The 24,336-nt window shown below is 45.6% G+C and overlaps 1 protein-coding gene across 1 annotated transcript in view; it reads right to left on the bottom strand.

The window, feature by feature from the left end:
- LOC135547087 (tomoregulin-2-like) overlaps nt 1-24,336 on the bottom strand; it is a 147,107-nt gene that overhangs the window by 117,566 nt on the left and 5,205 nt on the right. Inside the window, exon 2 of the mRNA XM_064975739.1 lies at nt 13,864-13,973. Coding sequence (XP_064831811.1) covers nt 13,864-13,973 — 110 coding nt within the window. The remainder of the gene's footprint in view (nt 1-13,863; nt 13,974-24,336) is intronic.

Below are 24,336 nucleotides of genomic sequence, written 5' to 3' on the forward strand. Positions count from 1 at the left end.
ACGCGGACATTGTGCAGGTGTCGCACACAGAGCCTGCTCCCCTCCAGTGTCCTGTCGGGCATCAGTACGTTCCGTCTACTGTCCGTGACCAGTTGATCAATTGGGCCCACACATCACCCTCCTTTGGTCATCCGGGGATCGGTCTGACTGGGAAGTACTGGTGGCCCACCTTGGCTCGGGATGTAAGGGTTTATGTTTTCTCCTGCTCTGTGTGTGCTCAGTGTAATGTTCCTAAACACCTGCCCAGAGGTAAGCTACATCCCTTACCCGTTCCACAACGGCCTTGGTAACACCTGTCGTTGGATTTTCTAATGGATCTTCCTCCCTAACAGGGAAACACCACGATCCGGGTCATTGTGGATGGTTTCTCTATGTCCTGTCATCTCCTCCCTCTGCCCTGTCTCCGTACGGCCCTACAAAATGCGGAGACCCTGTTTACGCACGTCTTCCGGCACTACGGTGTGCATTCCATGTCCATTCCATGTGGATATAGTGTCTGATCGAGGTCCCCAGTTCACTTCGAGAGTCTGGAGGGCGTTCATGGAACGTTTGGGGGTCTCGGTCAACCTCACCTTGGGTTTCCACCCCGAGTGTAATGGGCAGGTGGAGAGAGTGAACCAGGATGTGGGCAGGTTTCTGTGGTCCTATCGCCATGACTGGCCGGGGGAGTGGGCGGCATTCGTGCCCTGGGCAGAGATGGCGCAGAACTCGCCCCGCCACTTCTCCACTAACCTCTCCCCTTTTGTGTGTATTGGGGTACCAGCCGGTTCTGGCACCATGGCATCAGAGTCAGACCGAAGCTCCTGCAGTTGATGACTGGTTCAGACGCGCGGAGGAGACCTTGGAAGCCGCCCATGGTCACCTCCAGCAGGCCGCGCTGTGCCCGAAGACCAGCATGGACAGTCACCGCAGTGAGGCCCCGGTGTTCGCACCGGGGGACAGGGTATGGCTCCCGATGCGAAACCTGCCCCTTCGCCTGCCCTGCCGGAAGCTGGGCCCGCGGTTTGTGGAGACATTGAAAGTCCTGAGGATAGTGAACGAGGTATGTTACAGGTTACAGCTTCCCTCCGATTACCATATTAACCCCTCGTTCCATGTGTCTCTCCTCAGGCCGGTGGTGGCTGGTCCGCTCCAGGTGTCTGAGGTGCGGGAGGTCCTTCGCCCCCTCTGGACATCGAGGGGGCCTTGGTGTACTCCGTCCGTTTCATCCTGGATGCAAGGCGTCGGGCGAGGGGCATTCAGCACCTTTTTCATGTATCCATTTGTTTTGTCTTGTTCCCTGCATACCTGGTTTTCATTCCCCGATCAATCTACATGTATTTATTCATCTGTTCCCCATCATGTCTTTGTGTAAGATTGTTTGTGTTATGTGTGTATTGTTGACACGCCGGACTGGCTTGTTTTTCCCGTGTTATTTTTCACAAAGACGTTTCTTGTTTAAACATAAATCTTGTGACTGTTTTGCGCATTTTGCACTTTTGCCTAAATAAAGTGTGCTCCTGTTCACAACCCTCTGCTCTCCTACACCTGACTTCACTACCAGTACACACACATCTGACACTTAGAACCAACTGATTGCACCATTACCACCAAAAACAGAGGCGGCAAGTGGAAAGTGAGAAGGTAGGGAATTTGTTTGCCTGCCATATCTTTAAGATACGTATTGGCTAAAATGAATTGGAAAGAATACAAAAATATACCAGTTTAATGTGAGGACAAAAATGTTGACGACTGTGACATACAGGTTGCAAAATAAATGGGAAGAGATTTGCGATGTACTGATTCCATGGCACATGGTATGAATTGGTACAAAAAACAACACATGATTCAACACTTCGAATTTTTGAATTTAAATGATTATACAAACATCTTGCAACCAACAAAATGCTGTATACAGTTGAAGTTGGAAGTTTACATACACCTTAGCCAACTACATTTAAACTCAGTTTTTCACAAAAAAAACAGTCGGGAATGGTGATACAGTGAATTATCAGTGAAATAATCTGTCTGTAAACAATTGTTATGCACAAAGTAGATGTCCTAACCGACTTGCCAAAGCTATAGTTTGTTAACAAGAAATGTGTGGACTGGTGGAATGACCCCAACCTAAGTGTATGTAAACTTCAGACTTCAACTGTACATGGGGCATACAACAATTTCAGCTCTGTAGATTTTGCTGCAAAGAGACAGAATCACTAGATCATTTATTCTGGTATTGCCCCTATGTAGCTTGTTTCTGGTTACAGTTTCAGGAATGGTTAAAAAAATTAACTTAAAATTAACCGTACAAATAACAGTGTTGGGCGATTTGGAAAGCCATAGTCAGTCAATAAATAATATGATATTTACTCGTAGGAAAAGTTTTAATCCTTAGCTCACAATCTGTGGATACTATACGATTAGAAAGGTTCAACATTTATGTAAAATATTGATAAAAACAATCGAAAAATATATGGCACATGGAAACCAAACCATGGTGGTCTATGGTGATACAGTAGGTGGGATGTGCTGAGAGTGGCTGAGGGGTGGGATTAAAAATGTATGTTTGGTAATGTATTATTGTTATGTGACTGCTTTATATACAAGTACCATGTATGTAAAACGTGTATGTAAAATGTATACTTGTGTAGCAGAAAAGCTGTAAAAAAAAAAAAAGATGTGTCCTCCAAAGAGGGTGGATTGGTTAATTTAAAAAAAAGTAATAAAAGAAATTACAAATAAATAGCACTCCACATTAGTCAAGACACATCCGAGGGAGCTTATATCAGTGGGGGTCAATGACAAAAAAGCAATGGACCAACAACTAATTCCCGAAGAACACCATCCCAGGATAAAATACATTCCGTGTCTAACCTGATGATGTATTCCTCCCATCCCCCAGACGGAAATGTGTTGCGCATTGTCTGAGTGATTGACAAACTCCCATGATGCCTTGCAATGGTTGGGGATGCTAGTATACTCTGACAGTTGGTGGGAAAGACTGGGGGCTGCTTGGCTTGTGCTTCTGCTCTTTAATCGGTTGTCAGTCTCCTCTTGATTAGGCCTCTGCCTGCCTGTCCCTGAGGAGTCTCCCCAGCGCAGTCACCGGAGACGGGCTGTAATGGTGTCTGACAGGCCAGCTAGAGCTGCCGAGCAGCTGACACAGATGCTAACTTCCAAGGAGAGAGCCCTGCCCTGCCCTGCGCTGCCCATACATTATTATTATTATTTTACCCCCTTGTTCGTGGTATCCAATTGTTAGTAGTTACTATCTTGTCTCATCACTACAACTCCCGTACGGGCTCGGGAGAGACGAAGGTCGAAAGTCATGCGTCCTCCGAAACATACCCAACCAAGCCGCACTGCTTCTTAACACAGCGTGCATCCAACCCGGAAGCCAGCCGCACCATTGTGTCAGAGGAAACACCGTGCACCTGGCAACCTGGTTAGTGTGCACTGCGCCCAACCTACCACAGGAGTCGCTGTGCGCGATGAGACAGGGATATCCCTACCGGCCAAACCCTCCCTAACCCGGACGATGCTAGGCCAATTGTGCGTCGCCCCATGGACCTCCAGGTCGCGGCCGGCTGCGACAGAGCCTGGGCTCGAACCCAGAGTCTCTGGTGGCACAGCTAGCTAGTACCAAAATGTCATGATACTTAGGATACCAACATTATAATACCGTAGTATTGTTTCATATGATACTACCATTATTTTCAGCCCTACCGATCTAAAGAACCTGTTGGCGCCAGTTATATAATGTTTATAAAGTCAGTTATTTATAAATTGAGTAAAAAATGAAGCAACAGCAATTAGTCTTTTGTATGCACCAGTTCAATAAAGTAAATCTAATTTAGCAGTGATGGTGAGCGGGGATGGGGACCCTGATCAGTCTTCTGTTGTTATATGCTGTGTCTGAATCCTGGCTGAGGAAGACCACCAAAAATTCTGACATTTTAATCCCAAACTACAACATTTTCAGACAAGATAGAACTGCCAAAGGGGGCGGTGTTGCAATATACTGCAAAGATATCCTTCAGAGTTCTGTCGTACTATCCAGGTCTGTACCCAAACATTTTGAACTTCTACTTTTAAAAATCCACCTCTCTAAAAATAAGTCTCACCGTTGCCGCCTGCTTATAGACCACTCTCTGCCCCCAGCTGTGCTCTGGACACCATATGTGAACTGATTGCCCCCCATCTATCTTCAGAGCTCGTGCTGCTAGGCGACCTAAACTGGAACATGCTTAACACCCCAGCCATCCTACAATCTAAAATTGATGCACTCAATCTCACACAAATTATCAATGAATTTACCAAGTACCTCCCCAAATCCTTAAACACGGCACCCTCATAGATATCATCCTAACCAACTTGCCCTCTAAATACACCTCTGCTGTCTTCAACCAAGAGGTCAGCGCAGCGATCACTGCCTCATTGCCTGCATCCGTAATGGGTCAGCGGTCAAACGACCTCCACTCATCACTGTCTAACGCTCCCTGAAACACTTCAGCGAGCAGGCCTTTCTAATCGACCTGGCCGGGGTATCCTGGAAGGATATTGATCTCATCCCGTCAGTACAGGATGCCTGGGTATTTAAAAAAAAAGCCTTCAATACCATCTTAAATAAGCATGCCCCATTCAAGAAATTTAGAAACAGGAACAGATATAGCCCTTGGTTCTCCCTAGACCTGACTGACCTTAACCAACACAAAAACATCCTATGGCATTCTGCATTAGCATTGAACAGCCCCGTGATATGCAGCTGTTCAGGGAAGCTAGCAACCATTATACACAGGCAGTTAGAAAAGCCAAGGCTAGCTTTTTCAAGCAGAAATTTGCTTCCTGCAACACTAACTCAAAAAAGTTCTGGGACACTGTAAAGTCCATGGAGAATAAGAACACCTCCCAGCTGCCCACTGCACTGAAGATAGGACACACTGTCACCACTGATAAATCCACCATAATTGAGAATTTCAATAAGCATTTTTCTATCGCTGGCCATGTTTTCCACCTGGCTACTCCTACCCCGGTCAACAGCACTGCACCCCCCACAGCAACTCGCCCAAGCCTTCCCCATTTCTCCTTCTCTCAAATCCAGTCAGCTGATGTACTGAAAGAGCTGCAAAATCGGGACCCCTACAAATCAGCCGGGCTAGACAATCTGGACCCTTTCTTTCTAAAAATGATCTGCCAAAATTGTTGCCACCCCTATTACTAGCCTGTTCAATCTCTCTTTTGTGTCGTCTGAGATTCCCAAACATTGGAAAGCAGCTGCGGTCATCCCCCTCTTCAAAGGGGTGGACACTCTTGACCCTAACTGATACAGACCTATATCTATCCTACCTTGCCTTTCTAAGGTCTTCGAAAGCCATGTCAACAAACAGATTACCGACCATTTCGAATCTCACCATACCTTCTCTGATATGCAATCTGGTTTCAGAGCTGGACATGGGTGCACCTCAGCCACGCTCAAGGTCCTAAACGCCATCGATAAGAAACATTACTGTGCAGCCGTATTCATTGATCTGGCCAAGGCTTTCGACTCTGTCAATCACCACATCCTCATCGGCAGACTCGACAGCCTTGGTTTCTCAAATGATTGCCTCGCCTGGTTCACCAACTACTACTCCGAAAGAGTTCAGTGTGTCAAATCGGAAGGTCTGCTGTCCGAACCTCTGGCAGTCTCTATGGGGGTGCCACAGGGTTCAATTCTTGGACCGACGCTCTTCTCTGAATACATCAATGATGTCGCTCTTGCTGCTGGTGAGTCTCTGATCCACCTCTACGCAGAAGACACCATTCTCTATACTTCTGGCCCTTCTTTGGACACAGTTAACAACCCTCCAGGCAAGCTTCAATGCCATACAACTCTCCTTCCGTGGCCTCCAATTGCTCTTAAATACAAGTAACACTAAATGCATGCTTTTCAACCGATCGATGCCTGCACCTGCCCGCCTGCCCAACATCACAACTCTGGACGACTCTGACTTAGAATACGTGGACAACTACAAATACCTAGGTGTCTGATTAGACTGTAAACTCTCCTTCCAGACCCACATCAAACATCTCCAATCCAAAGTTAAATCTAGAATTGGCTTCCTATTTCACAACAAAGCATCCTTCACTCATGCTGCCAAACATACCCTTGTAAAACTGACCATCCTACCAATCCCCGACTTTGGCGATGTCATTTACAAAATAGCCTCCAATACCCTACTCAACAAATTGGATGCAGTCTATCACAGTGCAATCCGTTTTGTCACCAAAGCCCCATATGCTACCCACCATTGCGAACTGTACGCTCTCGTTGGCTGGCCCTCGCTTCATACTCGTCGCCAAACCCACTGGCTCCATGTCATCTACAAGACCCTGCTCGCTGTTCACCATAGCATCTCACACCTGTAGCACACGCTCCAGCAGGTATATCTCTCTAGTCACCCCCAAAACATACATACACACGTGACACGACAAGACGAGGACAAAAGATGTCTGAACTGCTATGCCATCTTGGATAAATCTCTCGTCACCCCCAAAACCAATTTTCTTTGGCCGCCTATCCTTCCAGTTCTCTGCTGCCAATGACTGGAACGAACTACAAAAATCTCTGAAATTGGAAACACTCATCTCCCTCACTAGCTTTAAGCACCAACTGTCAGAGCAGCTCACAGATTACTGCACTTGTACAAAGCCCACCTATAATTTAGCCCAAACAACTACCTCTTTCCCTACTGTATTTAATTTATTTATTTATTTTGCTCCTTTGCACCACCTTATTTTTATTTCTACTTTGCACATTCTTCCATTGCAAATCTACCATTCCAGTGTTTTACTTGCTATATTGTATTTACTTTGGCACCATGGCCTTTTTTTGCCTTTACCTCCCTTATCTCACCATATTTGCTCACATCGTATATAGACTTGTTTATACTGTATTATTGACTGTGTTTGTTTTAATCCATGTGTAACTCTGTGTTGTTGTATGTGTCGAACTGCTTTGCTTTAACTTGGCCAGGTCGCAATTGGAAATGAGAACTTGTTCACAATTTACCTGGTGAAATAAAAACAAACAAACACACACACACACGCACACACACACATACATGCAGTCATGCAGCAGGGCCAGAGATAAAAACAGCTTTGCGACAGGCATTCATTCTTGCACCTTTACAGCTAAGAAAATGTCTTGTCTCGAGCTAAAACGGTTACAAAAATATGACTCCTATAACCAGAGCTACATTTTCTTTCTTCCTGTGCAATTTGATATAATTTCACAAACGATGTCACAGGCAATTTTAAACTAATCCCACTAATTATTGGTTTGATATTGCTCAGTCATGTTACCTAGCTAGCTAAGAATCTGGTAACTTGACAGTAGGCATAGGCACATTTTATTGGCACAAGTAGAAAGGAAAAGGGTCTGCTACTCAAGAGATGTGCTTCAAAGTTAGGATTCATATAAGCCAAACTATATAAAAAATATTTCTCTTTCTGGTGCTCATTACATTCTGATGGTGCTTCACGTTTTTAAAGTTGGGAACAGTGTGTGTATGCTTGAGAGAGATTGGTGTGTGTGTGTGTGTGTGTGTGTGTGTGTGTGTGTGTGTGTGTGTGTGTTACGAGAGAGGGAGACAGAGAGAGACTGTGAGGGAGCGAAAATGTGTCTGTGTGTTAACTGAAGAGTAGAACGTTTCATGCAGTGTTTTCCCCTTACTGCCTCAATAACATGCAGATCGTTATGCATGTATATTCCTTCCTCCCGTTCCTCCAGCCAAATCGCAGGTAAACCTTTGTAAATATGAGCAGATTAGCCATTCTATGCAGTATTCTATTATACAGTGTGAAGTTAAATTCAGTATGTGTTGTATTGAGTATAAGTGTGAATATCAGTGACAGGTTTCTTTGTAGCACATGCACATAACGTTTAGAAAATGGGAACAAGAGTCCAGGGGACGGGGAAAACAGGCCACAGACGTTTTTCCCCGTGGTCCTACTTGGTATCGTGATACTTGGCCTGGTATCGTATCATTAGTAAAATGTTATCGTGACAACACTAATTAAATTAGCATCACGTTATACACCAACGGACTGCCCTTCTGGCCTTCAGGTTCCATTTCAGGGCCCTAAAACATCATGTGTTGCTGGACACTACAGGAGTGCCCATCTATCGACGTTGCCCTATCGACCAGCATCAACTCATACAGTCTGCTCACAAAGACAAAGGCACAGCTCAGGGAGCTGCCGCTGGTACTAGGACTCTTCTTCACGCTGATTTTAATTGGCACATTCGTCATGCAAAGGTAGAAGTCAGCTTTGCAGCACACTATGACAGTAGAGCCCAAGGGAAGTCTCAGAGGGCTTGCAGGTCCAGAGACCCACTACTAATGCAATACAGATAAGAGGAACACCACATCTGTGAGAAAGGAGTAGGAGAGTAGAAGCTGCAGGGAGAATAGAAAATATATAGATAGAGGGAGAGAGAGGTAGAGAGGCAGGGGGTAGAGAGTCAGTGGAAGGGATAAGGGAGGGAGTGGAGAAACAGATAAGCGGGGTTGGATGGAAAGAAGGAAGGAAAGAGGGGAGATTAAACATATTGTATCATGTATTATCCATTGTCCTGTCATTTCACATTAGTGACGATTCCTACCTCTGCCAATATGAGATGTTGGTGTAACAACTCCCAATACAAGTTGTCTTCAAAAATATTTAGCTATACTTAGCCACATCCTGACAAACTTACTGTAGATTCAACTCAAACACTGATGAACACATGAACAGCCATCATCATCTTAAGCCAAGGTCCCTGCTGATCCAGTCTCCCTAGGCGCCCTTTATCCAAGGCTGCCCCTGGGAATTAAACCCACCATTACGTCTCTATGGACTGTATGTCTCCAACCCAGACGGTTCACATGGCCCCAAATTAAAGTATCATAAATGCATACAGATATATGGAACAAGGTCTCCATCAGGAATGCTCTGATAATGACCTCCCGAATTCCACTTGGGACTGCTCCGTGGTATAGCTACGGTCCTTCAGTGTGTGTGTATGCATGTGTGTATTTAAGTGTGTGTGTGTGTGTGCGTGTTTGTGTGTGTGTGTGCATATATGCATGTGTATTTGAGTGTGTGTGTACAAGAGTGATATCTGGTAGTTTGCTCTGAGAGCTAGGAAGGAGACGCTCTCCTTTCCTACTCTCACATCCACAGAAGTCTGAATCTCATCACAACATTGGAAGGAGAATGACATCAAAATTCTGAGTGACCAGTAACAACCAGATAGAGGAAATAAAAACAACATTGTGAACTGATACACAGAATGCCATTAAACTGCTGAAAGACAGTCATGGGCAAATATTAGAGAAAATTACAGCAACATCATGGCATGACATCCAATGTATTACAGCAGAGAAAATGGCCAACCCCACGTTTTATGGAGTTACAGAACACATATTACAGACAGGGTGAAAACTACACCTTGAAGAGCAAGCCGGAGCCGTTATCACAATAGCATTTTGGAGAAAATAAAACACTGAGGTGCTAGAAAGCGAGTCATACGCCAATACAGATGGATGACAAATGACATTCAACCAAAAATCCAAGCATGACTCAAGACAAAATACTACATTACATTCATTCAAGGACATACAAAACATGTAGTGAGCACAACAACCCACCAATTAAACACAGATAAGAGATCCCAGTTCAAGTATCATTAAACGATAACAAGATATTTCACAGCATGTCCAAGAATCACATGAGCATGGAGCTTTAGCTACACACACATACACACAGGCAGTGTGGGTTGACTAGCTAGCTAACACGGCTGCTGAATGGGCATCCTGGTGTTGAATAGCATCCATTGATTCTCTCAGATCAAACCCACTTCCTCCTCTCAACTATACTGCACGTAACCCCTCAAGGGCTGAAAGTGTGTGTGTGTGTGCGTGTGTATGCCTGCACACTAATGCATGTTTGTGCATGCTAGGACATTAGGGGTTGGTGAGTACCCCCCCCCCCCCATAAGAGGATATTACGGCGCTTAATGGAATAAAGACATGGCGGCTAGTAGGTTTAAGCGCATTGGCGTCAGGTCCTGTCCTGTCCATGAGACACAGGATGCCACGGCAGGCCGTGACCCAAGGCCACACCAGTATTAAGTCAGTATGACATGAAAGCGGTGTTAACCGCCTCTTGCTAAGCTTCACAGAGAGAGCTCTGTCCCGAATGACAGCCACTATCAGTGCGAGATCTCATGGATGAGAAATGGAGAGGTAATGTCATTTATCTGTGCGCTTCTACTAATGTTCGCTCCCAGGGAAGTACAAAATTGAGATAAAAGCAAGCTTTGGCGCTGGATGTGCTGATAAGCTCGCAGGATTGGACATGAGAGCATCGAGCTGAAACGCATTAGGCATATCCATGTGCTTTATCTCAGTATCTTCATTTATGTAGGTAATATAAAGCATATTAGTTTGAATGAGGTAAAAGCAATACAAAAGAATTAATCAATGGATGGCTGGTTTGTTGCAATTTTGTTATAGATCAGTAATAAACTGAAGCATAAGCCGTAGTTATGTAGTACAGCATCAGTCACTGGATTTATGTTCTTAATAAGGGTATTTAAATCTGTGTGTTGTCAATGGCTATACCATCAATGAAATGGAATACATAAAACAGCCACCATGATTGAGAGTGACATTCGGTTTTATGAGAAGCGGTAAATTGTCTTCACTATACATCGTTGTCCCCTCCCTCTTGATAGCTAATGGGTTTTGGTGTCCAGCCACCAATCAGCGAGTTATAAAAGCACATTTGAGTCGAACCACTGAAAGGATGTTGAAACACTGACTGTTGTAGACTACAAAAACACATTTTTAAATTACATTTTTGTTACATTAAAGGCCCACTCCTTCACATGAAAAACAACAAACAGGCATCCCCACCATGAAAATATTTCTACAACTGTAACGGCGTTCTTTTGTTGTTGAAGGAGAGTCGGACCGAAATGCAGCGTGTATGTTACTCATGTTTAATAGTGAAGACAAAACGAACGGACTAACACGAATAACTATAAATACAAAAAAACAACAAACAGAACGAAACTTAATACAGCCTGACTGGTGCTACCTACACAGAGACAGGAACAATCACCCACGAAATGCAAAGCGAAATCAGGCTACCTAAATACGGTTCCCAATCAGCGACAACGAGAAGCACCTGACTCCGATTGAGAACCGCCTCAGGCAGCCAACCTAATTAACACACACACACACACCCCTAATCAACTACAATCCCAACTACTACAAACCCCAATATGAAACTACAATACATAATAACCCCATGTCACACCCTGGTCTGACTAACTAATAAACTAAAACACACAATACTAAGACCAAGGCGTGACAGAACCCCCCCCCTAAGGTGCGGACTCCCGAACGCACCTCAAAACCATAGGGAGGTTCCGGGTGGGCGTCTGTCCATGGTGGCGGTTCCGGCTCCGGACGTGGATCCCACTTCATAAATGTCAATGTTCCTCCCCTTCGCGTCCATAGATAATCCACCCTAACCGCCGACCATGGCCGAATAGTCCTCACCCAGAACCCTACATAATAGAAGAGCAGCTCGTGACTGAGGGGCAGCTCGGGACTGAGGCAGCTCGGGACTGAGGGACAGCTCGGGACTGAGGGACAGCTCGGGACTGAGGGACAGCTCGGGACAGAGGGGCAGCTCGGGACAGAGGGGCAGCTCGGGACAGAGGGGCAGCTCGGGACAGAGGGGCAGCTCGGGACAGAGGGGCAGCCCAGCACTGAGAAAAAGCCCAGCACTGAGAAAAAGCCCAGCCAGGAAGTAGAATCCGGCAGATCCAGGCCGACTGGCGGATCCTGGCCGACTGGCGGATCCTGGCCGACTGGCGGATCCTGGCCGACTGGCGGATCCTGGCCGACTGGCGGATCCTGGCCGACTGGCGGATCCTGGCTGACTAGCAGATCTGGCGGATCCTGGCTGACTGGCGGATCCTGGCTGACTGGAGGATCCTGGCTGACTAGCAGATCTGGAAGAGTCTGGTTGACTGGCAGATCTGGAAGAGTCTGGCTGACTGGCAGATCTGGAAGAGTCTGGCTGACTGGCAGATCTGGAAGAGTCTGGCTGACTGGCAGATCTGGAAGAGTCTGGTTGACTGGCAGATCTGGAAGAGTCTGGCTGACTGGCAGATCTGGAAGAGTCTGGCTGACTGGCAGATCTGGCTGCTTCATGCTGACTGACGGCTCTGGCTGCTCCATGCAGATTGACAGCTCTGGCGGCTACTTGCAGATTGGCAGCTCCATGCAGACTGGCAACTCCATACAGACTAGCAGCTCAGGCTGCTGTATACAGACAGGAGGCTCCGGCAGTGCTGTAGAGGAGGAAGGCTCTAGAACCGCTGAACAGACGGGAGACTCCGACAGCGCAGGAGAGGGAGAAAGCGCTGGCTGCGCTGAACAGGCGAGGCGCACTGTAGGCCTGATGCGTGGTGCTGGCACTGGTGGTATTTGGCCGAGGACACGCACAGGAAGCCTAGTGCGGGGAGCTGCTACTGGAGGGCTGGGGTGTGGAGGTGGTTCTGGATAGACCGGACCGTGCAGGCGCACTGGAGCTCTTGAGCACCGAGCCTGCCCAACCTTACCTGGTTGAATACTCTCGGTTGCCCTGCCAGTGCTGTGAGGAGAAATAGCCCGCACTGGGCTATGTAGGCTAACCGGAGAAACAGAGCGCAAGGCTGGTGCCATGAAAACCGGCCCAAGGAGACGCACTGGAGAACGGATGCGTAGAGCCGGCTTCATAGCATTTGGCTCGACGCTCAATCTAGCCCGGGCCGATACGCGGAGCTGAAATATACCGCACCGGGCTATGCACCCGCACTGGGGACACCGTGCGCACCACTGCATAACACGGTGCCTGCCCGGTCTCTCTAGCCCCCCGGTAAGCACAGGGAGATTGCGCAGGTCTCCTACCTGACGCAGCCATACTCCCTGATAGCCCCCCCCAAAAAAATGTTTGGGGCTGCTTTTCGGGCTTCCTTGCCAACCGTGTTCCCTCGTATCGTCGGCTCCTATCTCCGGCTGCCTCTGCTCTCCTTAGTGCCTCCACCTGTTGCCATGGGAGGCGATTTCTTCCGGCCAATATCTCCTCCCAAGTGTAGCAACCTTTACCATCCAGCACGTCTTCCCATGTCCATTCTTCGAATAATTCCTCCTCCCTTTTCTGCTCCAGCTGTCGCTGCCTGTTAACACGCTGCTCCTGTTTATGCTGCTCGGTCCGAGAGTGGTGGGTGATTCTGTAACGGCGTTCTTTTGTTGTTGAAGGAGAGTCGGACCGAAATGCAGCGTGTATGTTTCTCATGTTTAATAGTGAAGACAAAACAAACGGACTAACACGAATAACTATAAATACAAAAAAAACAAAAAACAGAAGGAAACCTAATACAGCCTGACTGGTGCTACCTACACAGAGACAGGAACAATCACCCACAAAATGCAAAGCGAAATCAGGCTACCTAAATACGGTTCCCAATCAGCGACAACGAGAAGCACCTGACTCCGATTGAGAACCGCCTCAGGCAGCCAACCTAATTAACACACACACACACACACCCCTAATCAACTACAATCCCAACTACTACAAACCCCAATATGAAACTACAATACATAATAACCCCATGTCACACCCTGGTCTGACTAACTAATAAACTAAAACACACAATACTAAGACCAAGGCGTGACAACAACCAAATGAGGTTGCAATAATAATATGCCATTTCATAATGACCGCTGCATATGAACAGAAGAATATGCAACTTTTTCCTGAAACATTTTTCTAAGAATAAAACATTGAACAATGTCTTACCTTGAAGTTGCAGATGCACGTCACTGTCTCTCCAATTCTCAGACACTCTCCGTCAAACTTGCAGGTGTTGGTGTCACACAAAAAGAGGTCTGTGTCCCGGTCATCAAAACCTGCCATGTAAAAACACAAAACTTTAGCTAAATACATAAACATACTGAAGCAAAAGTTGCAAAAATGGCACCCTATTCTCTAAAAGGTTTCTTCTACTGTCCCATTTACAGAGATTTGTACATGGAACCCAGAAGAGTTAATCTACCTTTTTTTGAAGAGTGTACAGTCGCATTGAGATTAAAATATTTTTGGGTGAATAAGACTTCCTAAAATTAGAACCTACTGAATGGCACCAATAACAGCTTTGTTAAGGGATACATTTTGTAATAATCCCATTAAACATATACCATTGCAAAAAAAAGCTAAGTCAATTGGAAAAACAACTGTACAAATGACCCACACACTGGTTGAATCAACATTGTTTCCACATGGAAATAACGTGGACTAGATGTTGAATTGATGTTTGTGCCCAGTGGGGACTGGAGAAATCAATGTCTTCCATTAGTCATGATACATTTTATAACAACATAGTCTGTCTTTGTCTTTAGGGAAGGAAGTTCTGTCTGTCTTTATATAACAAGGTTGACACCAGGCATTGTCCCGACAAAAAAACAATACCCCACTGGGCACACACTGATTTAAATAATATTGTTTCCACGTCATTTGAATGACATAACGTTGAACCACTGTTGGATGTTGAATTGACGTCAGTGCCCAGTGGGGTGGGTGCATCCCAAATGGCACGCTATTCCCTTTATATTGTACTACTTTAGACCAGGACCTATTGGGCTCTTGTCAAAGGTAATGCACTGTATAGGGAATAGGGTGCAATTTGGAACATGATGTTGGATTTTATACAATTCAGTCTGAATTAGGTAAATCAAATGACTCAGAAGAAGCATCCCAAATCGAATCAAGCAGTCTCATGTGCATGAGACAGGACAGAAAGCTCCAGACTATTATTTTACCTGAACCCATTGCTTACAAATAGCCCCCGCATGTCAAAGTGGTCTTATAAGCGTCCATTTGAAACCGAGAAGCCGTAGTCTTTTATACAACACATTGACAAAAAAGGAGCTATAATTTGGGACGAAAACAAAGTTAGGTAGAGTGAAGTAGAGGCTCTTCCGGAGAAGAGGAGGATGGTTATCCTCATTATAATACATAAAACCTGTATTAATAGATAATTAGGCTTGGCCTTCTTTTGTGTTGTGTCCAACATTCACTCATTTTTGTCATACAACCTTAGCTCAGAAAATGTTGGACAATTGACATTCATGTCATTCATGTACAGTTACCTGCACACTAAATATACATTTTCATCTATGCATGTGTGTTTCACGTTTTGAGATTAAAGATTATCAACATTTTTGAAAGAGGATTCAATGGAGTTATGCATAACCTAAGCTATCACTTTTTGATATGGTTTACTCAAATAGAAAGCCAATTTAGTCATAAGAGCAATTTCTGGTTGACATTTCTTCCAAAATAAAATTTAAACAGCAATAATCTGAGGCATGCACTTGGCCTCTCAAAGCTCTGCAATTAATGTGTTGTTGATTGTTAGCCAGCTACATGACAATGTTGTTTTCAAGAGGTGATGCATAGTAAGGTGATGGATTAAACATTGCGACAGCACTTCCGTCCCGAGTGCTGCCCAACTCTCCTGCCATCAGCCTAAATGCTCTCTTCTCTGGATGGTGCTCATTGCTCAGAGGAAAGGAGTCTTGCATGCTAAAATAGCCAACCTGCTATTTACATGGGTTCTTAATGGGCAGCAAGTGTTAGCTCTTAGCGGCTCCACATAATCATACAGCCAGAAGTAGCAGTATGGACGTCAGAGTGACACTTGGATTATATGGCTGCTGTACTGAAGCACTTATGAGACGAGAACCCTATGAGTTGCCATGGGAAAGTGGCAAGGGGCTGACACATGGGTGACACTCACACGGAGAGGAATGGTGGCAGTCATGCTACAGGCTAATTCACTTCTTGGAAAGAAACAGAGGTGTTCACGTGTTCCCAGCACATGAACAATAGCCTGCTTAGTCCCAGAAACCTTATTCACCAACAAGTCTTTAGAAATGCCCACATAAAGAATACAATACTACAAAATTAAACTTGTCAGCCTTTTTCATACCTTGGGAGTGTTCTAAAGTCAGGCGATCCCATGGTATTTTTGCCATATATAGTTGGGGTGATTCCTCACAAAACTAGAACAAAATAAATTTGTTGACACATATTTGACATGTGCATCTTAAAGCATGGTTGAGAAATAATTAATTGAAGTTGGAATATGTGTGACTTTTTTGCCTGACCCAGGCCTCAAAGACTCCATTATGTTTCATCTTCGATTAATTTATGATTATTGAAAATTAAAAACATGAATATTGAAAACATAACATTTAGAAAGTATTTAGATGAACTTTTGTTATTACAAGTAACAGAGATCACACTCTGGAATGTTCTCTCTCTCTCTATATATATATATATATAAAGAGAGAGAGAGAACATTCCAGAGTGTGATCTCTGTTACTTGTAATAACAAAAGTTCATCTAAATACTTTGATATATAACCTTTGTTGGCAATGACAGAGGTCAAACGTTTTCTGTAAGTTTTCAAAAGGTTTTCACACACTGTTGCTGGTATTTTGGCCCATTCATCCATGCAGATCTCCTCTAGAGTAGTGATGTTTTGGGGCTGTTGCTGGGCAACACAGTCTTTCAACTCCCTCCAAAGATTTTCTATGGGGTTGAGATCTGGAGACTGGCTAGGCCACTCCAGGACCTTGAAATGCTTCTTTCGAAGCCACTCCTTCGTTGCCAGGGCGGTGTGTTTGGGATCATTGTCATGCTGAAAGACCCAGCCACGTTTCATCTTCAATGCCCTTGCTGATGGAAGGAGGTTTTCACTCAAAATCTCACGATACATGGCCCCATTCATTCTTTCCTTTACATGGATCAGTGGTCCTAGTCCCTTTGCTGAAATACAGCCCCAAAGCATGATGTTTCCACCCCCATGCTTCACAGTAGGTATGGTGTTCTTTGGTTGCAACTCAGCATTCTTTGTCCTCCAAAGAAGACGAGTTGAGTTTTTACCAAAAAGTTATATTTTGGTTTCATCTGACCATATGACATTCTCCCAATCTTCTTCTGGATCATCCAAATGCTCTCCAGCAAACTTCAGACCTGGACATGTACTGGCTTAAGCAGGGGGACACGTCTGGCACTGCAGGATTTGAGTCCCTGGTGGCGTAGTGTGTTACTGATGGTAGGCTTTGTTACTTTGGTCCCAGCTCTCTGCAGGTTGTTCACTAGGTCCCCCCGGTGTGGTTATGGGATAATTGCTCACCGTTCTTGTGATCATTTTGACCCCATGGGGTGAGATCTTGCGTGGAGCCCCAGATCGAGGGAGATTATCAGTGGTCTTGTATGTCTTCCATTTCCTAATAATTGCTCCCACAGTTGATTTATTCAATCCAAGCTGCTTACCTATTGCAGATTCAGTCTTCCCAGCCTGGTGCAGGTCTACAATTTAGTTTCTGGTGTCCTTTGACAGCTCTTTGGTCTTGGCCATAGTGGAGTTTGGAGTGTGACTGTTTGACGTTGTGGACAGGTGTCTTATATACTGATAACATGTTCAAACAGGTGCCATTAATACAGGTAACGATTGGAGGACAGAGGAGCCTCTTAAAGAAGAAGTTACAGGTCTGTGAGAGCCAGAAATCTTGTATGTTTGTAGGTGACCAAATACTTATTTTCCACCATAATTTGCAAATAAATTCATTTAAAAAATCCTACAATGTGATTTTCTGGATTTTTTTTCTCATTTTGTCTGTCATAGTTGAAGTGGACCTATGAAGAAAATTACAGGCCTCTCTCATATTTTTAAGAGGGAGAACTTGCACAATTGGTGGCTGACTAAATACATTTTTGCCCGACTGTATGTCATATGACACCAATTTTTGCTTTGTAGTACCAACAGATGAAACATTATCTTAAAGGAGGCCTTGGTATGGCCGAAATGTCATAAATGTTCCAACTTCAATTAATAATTTCTCAATTATGCTTTAAGATACAAATGTATGTCAACAATCCTTCCTCCAAAGGAACCTTCTATTGATTAAATGTTCATAGACTTTTTTGGTTCTAGTTTCGTGGGGAATCGCCCATAGGCAATCCAGAATTTACAGAAGAAATGGGAAAAATAGCACCAGCTAATTTCAACAAAATTTTCCTAAAATAGCATACATCTTGAAATCTGCTAAGTAGTCCACAATCACCTCAAAAACACGCCTTTGAAACATAAACTTGACCCGCCCTCAAAGATGGAGCTGTTTCTCTTCTACCGTTGACAGAAAACAATTAGCCTAAATCACTTCAAGTTGTGTTTCCTTGGGTAATATGTATGAATACATGGCATGCAAGTTGCATAAGGATTTACTAAGCAGGTGTCAAATGTGACACATGAGCAGAGCCCTAGGAGTTTAGAGGTAATTTATCCTACTTGTCAAAAAAAGCTCTTGGAATGCAATAAACTGCCTTTAGAAATGGCACCACATTAAGATCAATATATGAAATAATATATAACTCAGCGTAGGAGTACTGTACATATGTTTATATACAGTATAGGCATATTAAACAGACAAGTTAATTGTAGAAAAATTCCCTTGAAAAACCCCAACTGTTTGCAGGACAACATCTTGAAAGATAAACATGATAATAGAAAGATAAATATTTCAAATATACTGCGGGAGCAATTACTACACTTCAATTGTTGACTGTAAATTGATGAAATAGTACATTTCATATGAAGACACAAAGACAGTAACAATCAATCTCAAATGAATGTAAACCCCACTGTAGTATTAGTCAGAATGTTTTGTATTGTAAAGCTGAGATCCACCCCAGACAATGTGTTATTGTTTTGTTTTTGAAAAGGAGATGAGCATCCAACGATGTAAAAAAACAAAAAACAATTGCAATACATACTCTGCTGTATTATCCCGCGTGCAGTGATGTACAATGATGTTCGATGGAAGAAAAAAAACCATTGTTCCATGTTTGGAGTAACGTTTTCGTAATATCGCAAATGGACGTGGCAGTTTCACCGAAACAGATTTCAACTATAAGGACAGGTGTGGTTATGTGTCAATATCTAATGTCAAAGTCCGTAAGGGTGAGGGGAAAGCTTGTATGACAACTAGTTTCTACAGCTTGTGAGGTGTGGTGGTTTTAATGCTTGTGAGTGCACCCGCAGTGCAGTCTGCATTTATCTGTGAATGAATGTGGACCAAAGAGTCAAATAGATACCAGATAGGAATACAGACTCAATAGCTGTGCTTTGCTGACTGTCAGACACAAAAAGCAAGTCACAGTCATAGCGGTTACATAATCAGATAAATTACTGCACAGTCAGACCCAAAGCCATAGACTCAAAGACACAGTCAGTGCTACAGACTGCCAACATCTAGGACATTCAGTAGTGAAGCCGAAAGTGTCTGGTGTTCTCACAGTTTTATGCTGAAAGTATTTCAAATCCACGTATTCTCTGAAAAAAAGAATGGATGAGAAACTTTTTTTTTCCAAAAGACATTGAATCTCAGAACTTGCCGTGTTTCTTTTTGAGACATTCTTGGATTTCTCGAAAATCACAAATTAACAAGACTCAAATATATAGCCCAACCTGGAAAACTAAAAGGTACAATTCATACAGTATGTGCAGGCTTGAGGTTGTGTCTCCCTGACAGACATTTATGGGTTGGTCCAGCCTAAAATTTCAGGTACAGTAGCAGTAACAGTTCTCGTTGTTGCTCAGTGTATTTTGACCCTGTGATACACTACTGCCTTCGGGAACAATATGAATCGGTGAGCTGCTTGTAGCTAACATTTGCTAACTGCAAAAAAGACTAAGGAAACAAATTATATTAAATCAAAAGTTTATTTGTCAAGTGCTGAATACAAAAAGTGAAGACTTTACCGTGAAATGCTTACTTACGAGCCCTTTCCCAAAAGTACAGTTAAAAAGTAAGAAGATTAACAAATAGATAAAAAGATAATAACACAATATAATAACAATAGCAAGGCTACATACAAGCCATATACAAGGAGTACTGGTTCCGAGTCAGTGTGCTGGGGTATGAGGTAGATTGGGTCATATGTACATGTAGGTTTGGTTAGGTGATTGACTGAAGTACTATGCACATATAGGTAGGGGGTGATAGCAGAACATCTAATTAATAGCAGCAGTCTTATGGATTTGGGGTAGAAGCTGTTCAGGAACCTTAGCGCTCCGGTACCACTTGCCATATGGTAGCAGAGAGAACACCTTGTGACTAGGGTGGATAAAAACTTTGACCATTTATAGGGCCTTCCTGACACTGCCTGGTATAGAAGTCCTGGGTGACAGGAAGCTTGGCCGTTCGCACTACAATCTGTAGCGCCTTGTGTTCGGATGCCGAGCACTTGCCATACCAAGCAGTGATGAAGCCAGTCTTGAACCCAGAATCCCTAGAGGCACAGCGATGCAGTGCCTTAGACCACTGCGCCACTTGGGATGGCCTGAAAAACAAGTTCTAATGACTCCAACCTAAGTGTATGTAAACCTCCGACTTCAACTGATGCAACTGGTCAGGATGCTTTTGATGGTGCAACTGTAGAACTTTGAGGACCTGGGGACCTATGCAAAATATGTGTTGGTGTGTTTGGACCATGATAGGTCCTTAGGGATGTGGACACCGAGGAACTTGAAGCTCCTGACCATCTCCAATACAGCCCTGTCGATGTTAATGGGGGCCTGTTCGGCCCGCCTTTTCCTGTAGCCCACGATCAGCTCCTTTGTCTTGCTCATATTGAGGGAAAGGTTGTTGTCCTGGAACCACACTGCCAGGTCTCTGACCTTTTCCCTATAGGCTATCTCATCGTTGTTGGTGAACAGGCCTACCACTTTTGTGTCGTCAGCAAACTTAATGATGGTGTTGGAGTCGTGTTTGGCCACGCACTCGTAGGTGAATAGGGAGCACAGGAGGGGACTAAGCACACACTCCTGAGGGGCCTCAGTGTTGAGGATCATCATAGCAGATGTGGTTGCCTACACTTGTGTGAGCCATGACCAGCCTTTCAGAAAGCATGATCACACAGTCGTCCGGAACAGCTGGTGCGTTCATGCATGGTTCAGTGTTGCTTGCCTCGAAGCGAGTCTATGGGAGGGTCAATTTGTATGTCTTTTAACATATTGGCATTCTTAGAAAATGCAGCAATAGTCATTACAGGAATTGGTGAGCAGGTTGGTAGGTGGGAGGAGTGGCTGAGCGCTTCACGCACAGGACTTGTAGGCCACAAGTGGTAGTTGGTCGAATGCAGACGTGTTAATATACTAAACCCTACACTAACCATTGCCTTAACCACTCACAAGCATGCCTAAACCAGAATTATGTGAAAATACCCATCCCTATACATATATACATTCACAGATTGTGAGCTGCTAATGTCGACATTGAACTATGAACCAATCATGTGAGGGTGTGCTTTGTTTCCATCAGGCCATTATTTACCAGAGCCACACTAGTTGGAGCCCCACCGGCACCTCCACAACATAACAAATTGATGTAGGATCTTAATTTGATCACTCTGTTGTTGCTGAGAATTGCAGATGAGCTTCGGATTTACATAAATTCACTGAAAACCCACACTAACACACAGTTATATTAACAGTATTGCACTTTTCATGCAGCCTCATTTTGGCCAGCTTATAGTTTAACCACTCATCAAACAACATTATTGGCTAACCGTTAAAATCCTGTTGCTGCAGGATTATTTTGCTGTGTGTAACGGCGTTCTTCTTTTGTTGAAGTAGAGTCGGACCGAAATGCAGCGTGTAAGTTACTCATGTTTATTAGGAAGACAAACGAACGAACTATACACAAATAACTAATAAATACAAAAACAACAAACAGAACGTGAAACCTATTACAGCCTGACTGGTGAAACTAACACAGAGACAGGAACAATCACCCACGAAAATGCAAAGCGAAAACCAGGCTACCTAAATACGGTTCCCAATCAGCGACAACGAGAATCACCTGATTCTCAAAATAAACCCATGTCACACCCTGGTCTGACTAACTAATAAACTAAAACACAAAATACTAAGACCAAGGCGTGACAGAACCCCCCCCCCTAAGGTGCGGACTCCCGAACGCACCTCAAAACCATAGGGAGGGTCCGGGTGGGCGTCTGTCCATGGTGGCGGTTCCGGCTCCAGACGTGGACCCCACTTCACAAATGTCATTGTTCCTCCCCTTCGCGTCCATGGATAATCCACCCTAACCGCCGACCATGGCCGAATAGTCCTCACCCAGGACCCCACATAACAGAGGAGTAGCTCGTGACTGAGGGGCAGCTCGGGACTGAGGGGCAGCTCGGGACTGAGGGGCAGCTCGGGACTGAGGGGCTGCTCGGGACTGAGGGGCTGCTCGGGACTGAGAAAAAGCCCAGTACTGAGAAAAAGCCCAGTACTGAGAAAAAGCCCAGTACTGAGATGAAGCCCAGCCAGGCAGTAGAATCCAGCAGATCCTGGCTGACTGGCGGATCCTGGCTGACTGGCGGATCCTGGCTGACTGGCGGATCCTGGCCGACTGGCGGATCCTGGCTGACTAGCAGATCTGGCAGATCCTGGCTGACTGGAGGATCCTGGCTGACTGGCGAATCCTGGCTGACTGGCGGATCTGGAAGAGTCTGGTTGACTGGCAGATCTGGAAGAGTCTGGCTGACTGGCAGATCTGGAAGAGTCTGGCTGACTGGCAGATCTGGAAGAGTCTGGCTGACTGGCAGATCTGGAAGAGTCTGTCTGCCTGGCGGATCTGGAAGAGTCTGGCTGACTGGCAGATCTGGAAGAGTCTGGCTGACTGGCAGATCTGAAAGAGTCTGGCTGACTGGCAGATCTGGCTGCTTCATGCTGACTGACGGCTCTGGCTGCTCCATGCTGACTGGCGGCTCTGGCTGCTCCATACTGACTGACAGCTCTGGCGGCTTCATGGAGACTGGCAGCTCCTTGCAGACTGGCAGCTCTAGCTGCTCCATGCAGACTAGCAGCTCTTGCTGCTTCATGCAGACTGGCACCTCCATGCAGACTGGCAACTCTTTGCAGACTGGCAGCTCTGGCTGCTCCATGCAGACTAGCTGCTCCATGCAGACTGGCAGCTCTGGCTGCTCTATGCAGACTGACAGCTCTGGTTGCTCCCTGTAGACTGGCAGCTCAGGCTGCTCTATACAGGCAGGAGGCTCCGACAGCGTTGTAGAGGAGGAAGGCTCTAGAACCGCTGAACAGGCGGGAGACTCCGACAGCGCAGGAGAGGGAGAAAGCGCTGGCTGCGCTGAACAGGCGAGGCGCACTGAAGGCCTGATGCGTGGTGCTGGCACTGGTGGTATTTGGCCGAGGACACGCACAGGAAGCCTAGTGCGGGGAGCTGCTACTGGAGGGCCTGGGTGTGGAGGTGGTACTGGATAAACCGGACAGTGCAGGCGCACTGGAGCTCTTGAGCACCGAGCCTGCCCAACCTTACCTGGTTGAATACTCACGGTTGCCCTGCCAGTGCTGCGAGGAGAAATAGCCCGCACTGGGCTATGTAGGCGAACCGGAGACACCGAGCGCAAGGCTGGTGCCATGTAAGCCGGCCCAAGGAGACGCACTGGAGACCGGATGCGTAGAGCCGGCTTCATAGCATTAGGCTCGACGCTCAATCTAGCCCGGCCGATACGCGGAGCTGAAATATACCGCACCGGGCTATGCGCCCGCACTGGGGACACCGTGCGCACCACTGCATAACACGGTGCCTGCCCGGTCTCTCTAGCCCCCCGGTACGCACAGGGAGATTGCGCAGGTCTCCTACCTGACGCAGCCATACTCCCTGATAGCCCCCCCCAAAAACAATTTTGGGGCTGCTTTTCGGGCTTCCATCCACGTCGCCATGCTGCCTCCTCATACTTGCGCCTCTCCGCTTTAGCCGCTTCTAATTCCTCCTTGGGGCGGCGATATTCACCAGGCTGAGCCCAGGGTCCTTTTCCGTCCAGTTCCTCCTCCCATGTCCAATTCTCCAAATGGTGTAGCCTCTCCCACTGAAGCTGCTTCTGTTGCTTTTCGTGTAGCTCCTGTTTCCTCTTCGCCTGCTGCAATTTAGGGCGGCTACACTCCTCTGGTTTAGCCCAGGGTCCTCTTCCGTCAAGGATTTCCTCCCATGTCCAGAAATCCTTAAAACGCGGCTCCTCTTTGCGCTGCTCCTGCCTGTTGACACGCTGCTCGGTCCGTGTTTGGTGGGTGATTCTGTAACGCGTTCTTCTTTTGTTGAAGGAGAGTCGGACCGAAATGCAGCGTGTAAGTTACTCATGTTTATTAGGAAGACAAACGAACAAACTATACACGAA

The sequence above is a fragment of the Oncorhynchus masou genome, chromosome 10 (genome assembly GCF_036934945.1).
Source record: "Oncorhynchus masou masou isolate Uvic2021 chromosome 10, UVic_Omas_1.1, whole genome shotgun sequence".
Lineage (NCBI taxonomy): Eukaryota > Metazoa > Chordata > Actinopteri > Salmoniformes > Salmonidae > Oncorhynchus > Oncorhynchus masou.